Consider the following 7224-nt stretch of genomic DNA (forward strand, 5'->3'; position numbering starts at 1 on the left):
TTTTTCTGTATTATTCTTTCTTTCTGTCAATTTTGTGTCTCGCGTATCTCAAAAACTTAAACAAAACATTTTATAACTTTGTCAACATGTGGGCATTCACGTGAAATTGTGCACCTCCTATTGTGAATGACGTCAGAATTGCGCAACGTGATTTACGCGCGTTTTAACGAATTTCGCGTATTTAACATAGATCGAAAACCATATAGCAATTTAAATTGAAACTTAACAAAAGTTTAATTTATATCTTGCGCTAACTGACTGTGGAAAAAAATGGCATGTTTCACACGAAGTTACGCGCGCACGGGCGTTTAAAATTTCAAAATGCGAAAAATCAATTTCTAATCAACTTTCTACGCGTTTCATGTCATTTTGAGCATGTCAAAAATTCCTACGCGCGCGCATATTTTTACTCGCACGGTGCGCACGTGGCATTGAAAATAAATTTTTTTCGCGTGATTCATGTTTTTCCAGCCTTTTCTAGTAATTTTACCAACTTTTGAACAATTTTGACCTAAAATTACGTCGTACGGGCACATCCAATTGGATAATTTACGTGCGTTTTTGATGAAAAAGTTCAAAAATTTAATTCGTCAAAATTATGCCTTTTTTTAAACATTCATAGATTTTAAACTACGAGGTGAACTTTTTTTAAATTATATATTTTGGAAGTTGATGAGTTGTAGATATGGAATCATGCATTAATATGGGTAATCGGACATTATAACGTCATCGTATGGCCACGCGAATATAAAATATAGGATTTTTATATCTTTCGTCATAGCGCATCACATTTAATAGAGCGCATCTCCACTTATCCGTTTTTTATTTTCACCCCGATTTTGATATTGTCTAGGTGAATGAACTATCTTTCGCATGAGTTAAAAATATTTTAATTTTTATGACGTCATCATGTCTAAAAATGTAAATAACGTGGGTCAACTATTTTCATCTTTACAGTAACTTTCAATCTGTTATAGCTCGTCAGAATAAAATGTGATAATCATGATTAAAACGTTTTCTGGAAGCTATTGAATTGTAGATACGAATTCATGTAAACATTTTGCCAATCGGATGTTGTGACGTCATCATATGGCCAGTTGAATAAAAAAAAGGCGTATTTTCATATTTTGCGTAATAGTTCATCACATTTAAAAGGGCGCGCATCTATATTTTACGTATTCAAATTTCTTCTACACGTTAATATGTGGTTGCTGAGATAATTTCCTTCCAAAATTACTACTGTACCTTCGCGTTTCCTTTTGAAAATTAAAATAAAATACGGGTCCCGTAATTTCACCTATTTTACACTGTTTGTGACATGTATACAGATTATACTGTGTATACTATATGACAGAAAATATACAGCATTCAGCACTAACAACATATCATATTCTTCAGTTCAGGTCATAATGACATAATCTTTTTCGGTGTGCAATATTCCAACGTATGACGTGCACGTGGCGTTTGTCGTGCGGATAACTAACTCGTCAAAGTGACGAGTTTCATGTCTAGTTATTATAGTGTGTTTACTGAGCTTTAGAAACAAATCAATTGACTTACCACGTTCCAGAAGACAGGAGTTAAAAAGATACATATGATAGTAACGTAAATATTGACATCTTTAAGGTCAATGAACTGTGATGTTCCCATCAGGAATGAAACATCAACCTAATAATATATAAAAATGTACACAAAATATGAAAAACAATACAAATTTGACAAAAATATCATATTTTTCGTGGCTAATAGTAGTACCAGACCAATTGTAATCATGTTAAAGGGCCAACTGAGACAAGTTAATATTAGGTTGGTCCTCATTTTGTTGTTGAATTTAAACGTAAAACCTCCTTGCCTGTAGGGCACCTTTATTGAATGAGGTGTAAAATGAACATGGGGCAATAAATGTTGCAGTTCAGTTTCATTTCACACAACATTACATTATATATACATTTATACTTATAAATAAATAATAAAACATTGTGTATGGAGATTACAATAAGCCATAATGGCTTTCTGAACTTCCAGATAAAACAAACAACAAATATGGTGATATATAGGTATTTATTCATAAAAAGTACAAACAGGTGCATTGCAAAATCTACTTAATGAGTCCAGATAACCAAAAGAAACAATAAAAAAAATCAACATTTATATCTTTTACGATTTATTTACAAAGTGTGTTTACTAGAAATGTTTGCAATTTGCCAGACTTTGCCAGAAAACTCAATACGTAAATTTTGAGATGCACCTGTGACGTCACAGTAATTTACGGCAACGACGAGAGTGTGCGGCAATATCCTTAATTTCGCAGAGGTTCTGAAATCATATGTACATCAATAATACGTTGTTAAAATATGGTCCTCGGTCAAGTTGTCCTTTAAACGTGGAGGCCTGTATACTACCTTATCTAAATCCAGATTGCCAAATCCGTCACAGCAAGACAGAATTTTCTTCCTGTAATCAGTCTGTTGCATTGATAACTGAAATAAAATGAGAATTTAAAATTCTGCCAACCAGCTGGTCAAACAAATCGGTATTTAACTTTGTATATGAATACTGTGAGAAAATGTATTATTCATACTATTCTAGGTCATTTTAATTTCTTTGGTTACTAAAAATAGTTGATAAAATGTGCATATTTTGATTATTTTTATACAAAAAATGAATATTTTGTAGCGTAATTGTTATGTTTATTTATATAATATTAAATAATTTAAGTGTTTGGAAAAACTATTTGGTATCAAATGAAAGCCCACAAAATATTCTATCCATTACTAAATACTACCCAACTTGTATTAAAAATCTGTAATTATGATGCTAATTTTGTTAAAAATGTGCATATTTTATATTTTTTTTTACTAAAATGAGTATATTAAATACCGTACTGACGCGGGTATAAGCCCATCCCCCTTGAACATGAAATCACGTCAAGTTTGGGGGGTGGGCTTACACCCGAGGATCCAAAAATGCAGATCGTCAAAAACAGCACATTTACACTGTGTATTCCACCATGCGAGCGAGCGCCCTCACGTGTACGACGTTGCCTCTAAATACACGAGGTGTAGAGTGTCGGAAATCAATCTTATAGTTTGTGTAATTTATTGTAGAATATCTTATTTTAAACATCAATTGAACAAGAATTTATCAAGCAGAAAAGCAAGTATACAATGTTCGTTAAATAGAAATGTACCAAAGAAATTTAATAAGCTTGTTTATGGCAGCCGATACCAAATAGTGGTTTTCTGTTTTGGCGACTTGTAGCGTCGTGTGTGAAGCGATCTTCGACCGCGATGGAGTGTAAACAAAACAGGACCGCTAGGCCTCATATGGCCTAGAGTATATTAGCCTAGCTTGGTTATGATCAAAGATAGGTGTATTCGGTGCATGGACGTCGCCAAATACTGTACAAAATAATGTATTACGACACACACTGTAGATCTTCGAATTAATGGGTGGGCTTTTACCCGAGTGCCTCATTTTTCATGAAAATTAGTCAAAAGTCGGGGGTGGGCTTATACCCGAGTATGTGCTTATACCCGCGTCAGTACGGTAGTGTAAATTTATTCTGGTTTATTTATAATATTAACTAATTCAAGTGTTCTTTTGGTATCAAATTGTTCAAAATATACATATTTATATTCGGTCTAACACAACTTTTAGCGAAAAAAATGACCAGAAATGCTTTTACTGACTTTTTACCCAAAAATGACAAAAAATAATACACAATATGCTACCTATTTTCCATACAATTAACTTCATAATTAAAAATTCTCAATACAAGTTGGGTAGCATATTGTGTAACTGTATGCTTTCCTTTGATACCATACAGTTTGTTCATTTGGAATTTTAAAGAATAATTCAAAGGTCACTTGAATTATTTAATATTATAAATAAACCAAAATAAATTTACACTATTTAATATACTCATTTTAGTAAAAAAATAATAAAATTTTAAACAAAATTAGCATCATAATTACAGATTTTTAAAACGAGTTGGGTAGCAATGGATAGAATATTTTATGGGCTTTCATTTGATACCAAATAGTTTTTCCAAACACTTATATTATATAATAAACATAACAATTACGCTACAAAATATTCATTTTTTGTATAAAAATAATCGAAATATGCACATTTTCCATACAATTAGATTCATAATTAAAAATTCTCAACACAAGTTGGGTAGCATATTGTGTATGCTTTCATTTAATACCATACAGTTTGTCCATTGGCATTTTAAAGAATAATTTAACCTGAAAATGTGTTTTTGGGTCATTTTTGGGTCAAAGGTCTGTAAAAGCATTTCCGGTCATTTTTTCGCTAAAAGTTGTGTTAGACCGAATATAAATATGTATATTCTGAACAATTTGACACCAAAGGTAAATCTGTACGACAAGTGGTTGTCGAGATTAAGAACATTTTTAACCTTTGACCGCGATTTTGGGCATGTTCGTCCCGGATAGCAAATTTAGCACACATTTCATGTTGTTCGTTGGGGCCAAATTAACAGTTGAGATATTCTCTCCTAAAATAAATGCATACAAATCTGACCCAGGTCCTAGACTATAAATAACTAACGGTTTAGCTTTAGATTTTTGGCCCGCCCTTGTTTTTTTTAAAACAAATATTTTATGAAGAAATGCGCCTGACAATGACAAAGAAAAAAATCACTTCAAATCATGCACGGTTATCGTTACTGGTGTTTTCAAAGATCATTTGCTTGTAATAATAAGGTATTATTGTTAAAATGCATCATGTTATATTTTGTCCTTTTTGGAGTTTTATGAATTTGGTCGTTCCGTAACCGGCGGCCGAAATGCACTGTGACCAGGCCCTCTCCCCTGCTTTACCTTTATCTTACTAGCCTAGGCCAACCTAGAGCTCTATTTAGGCTAGCCTAGGCCTAACCAGCAGGTGGGAGGGGTAGGCTAGCCGATTTCGATCCAAGTCGGCCCTAAACCGTCTTGGCCAAAGTCAAGTCGGCCCCAAGTCAAGTCGGCCCCAAGTCAACTCGGCCTCAAGTCAACTCGGTCTCAAGTCAACTCGGCCAAAAAATAATCAGTCAACTCGGCCCCGTTAAAGTATGGAATGCAAAAGTTGCAAAGGAAGGGGATTGATAAAATAATTTATCTTCACATTTTTTTACCTATGAATAATTCTGACTTTTAATGAATATTAATATTTAGACAATAATACATTAGCAAAAAAAATAAGAAGGATTTCACCAACTTTCCTTTATTTACGTTTAATAAAATTTCAAATTGCACAAATTGTTCTGAAATTGCGCATACAAACAATTGATTAATAAGCTAGCATTCATACTATTGTTAATGATTACGATATAAACACATTGTAGGCCCAATAATGATGATGCACGTACGTAGGCACGTATGTTCGTTCGTGCGTCAAAATTCAATAAACATTTCCGATATGCGAGGACATTTATTAGGTGTAATAAGATTGTTTGGTTGGATTGTTTGGTTGAATCATTGAGGTATTAAATAATGTTAACTCCATGGTTGAATCACGCGTAGATTTCTTCAGTGTATGCATTTGATTAGGCGACAACATCTGTAACCAATTCGTAACTGCGCCTCCCTGCGCCTTTGGCAGCTATTTCGATATTACAACTGCTACGTGTTTTCGCTGACCGGGGATTCCCCTTTTTTTAAAACGCAAATCATGGACAAAAACGGTGTGTACGATCATTTTTCTATGGCCAAATAGTGGAACCATGGAGCTATAACAGCTTCATGGTGGAACGTAGGCCTACGTCTTCGATTTACTAAAATGTGGTACGGTACCTGCACGTGTTTTTGTAACACGCGAGTACTTCTATTCATATCGGCAATGTGCGTTCCATACTTAATTATGGCCGAGTTGACCGATTAGTTTTTGGCCGAGTTGACATGAGGACGAGTTGACGTGAGGCCGAGTTGACGTGGGGCCGACTTGACGTGAGGCCGAGACGGTTTGGGGCCGACTTGACCTGCACCCGGCTAGCCGGTTTACGATGAAATCGGTCGCGATAAAATCAACTTCCGGTATTTTGTATGGCGCGCCGCTAGAGCTATACGTTTGAAATCGGTCGCGCTATTTTGTATGGAGCGAGATGCATGCTAGCGGGATTTACATTTTCTTCGTTTATATAGTCTAGATTTAATTGATATTTTTTAGGAACCAGATTATTTATGTGGATATTTTTTATTTTGGTTAATAAATATTTATTATCAATCATTTTTTTTTTATTTCACAGGTCTCGGAGAAGGACTGTATCTTTTCAAAATGGCCATTTCTAAACACGTTTAAATATTTTATTAGGCATATAATAATTTACCTCTATTTTATTATGTACTGTAATTAATATATTATACTGTATAGGAAATATACGTCTGTGTCTTTTAATAATATTATGCAAACAATTACGTAAAAGAGAACAATTTACGTATATACGTCGGCGATACTATAGTTTTTAATTTGAATATCTTTTATTTGTTCATTTATAATAATCACTTAATGTGTCTCACATCCGTACGCCGTTCGTAAATCTAAATGTTTAAATATCAAGGTGCAAGATTACCTCTTTGAGAATCGTGCCCACCTTTTAATATCCATCCATTATTATTCTCACATCTAGGCCTATCATTGTACAGCATACTGCATAGTCCTACTGTATAGGCCCGGTGATTTATAACGGCATATTATTTTATTAGTATTCACTATTATCCTAAAACCATGCTCACGTAAGAGTGGCGGATACCCATGCAAAATAGCGCTACCGATATCATTAAACGTATAGCTCTAGCGGCGCGCCATACAAAATACCGGAAGTTGATTTCAAACGCGACCGATTTCAGACGCGACCGATTTCATCTGACACCGGCTAGCCTAGCCTAGGCCTAGCCTAACCAGCAGGGGAGGGGGGAATAGCCTAGCTAGAGTCTAGCTACTAATAATTAGTAATTATAGGTTATGTACCTAAATAATTAAATGCTATGTTTAATACATATTATACGTACAACTTCAACAAATACAATTCACTCTATTTTTATTAAAAAAACAATTGTTTTTGTTTTACAAAACATACCCTACATACACTTTCTTCTTTTCTGTCAGTGATGAAGCCCGCCCTCTCTTACTCTTGTTCTTCTCTTTCGTATACAGAATTGCCCACAGAACTGTTATTGATCCTGCGAAGAAGTGTATATATGCGCCGGTCAAAGG

At 34.3% G+C, this 7224-nt stretch overlaps 1 protein-coding gene across 1 annotated transcript in view; it reads right to left on the bottom strand.

Annotated features, from left to right (window-relative positions):
* Positions 1-7104, bottom strand: part of LOC140040885 (phosphatidylethanolamine N-methyltransferase-like) — a 32932-nt gene extending 25828 nt beyond the window's left edge. Inside the window, exons 1-3 of the mRNA XM_072087145.1 lie at positions 7088-7104; positions 2403-2480; positions 1561-1668 (exon numbers count right to left, since the gene is read on the bottom strand). Of these exons, the coding sequence (XP_071943246.1) occupies positions 1561-1668; positions 2403-2474 (180 nt within the window). The 5' untranslated portion in view covers positions 2475-2480; positions 7088-7104. The remainder of the gene's footprint in view (positions 1-1560; positions 1669-2402; positions 2481-7087) is intronic.
* Between the last annotated feature and the right edge of the window lie 120 nt (positions 7105-7224).

The sequence above is a fragment of the Antedon mediterranea genome, chromosome 2 (assembly GCF_964355755.1).
Source record: "Antedon mediterranea chromosome 2, ecAntMedi1.1, whole genome shotgun sequence".
Lineage (NCBI taxonomy): Eukaryota > Metazoa > Echinodermata > Crinoidea > Comatulida > Antedonidae > Antedon > Antedon mediterranea.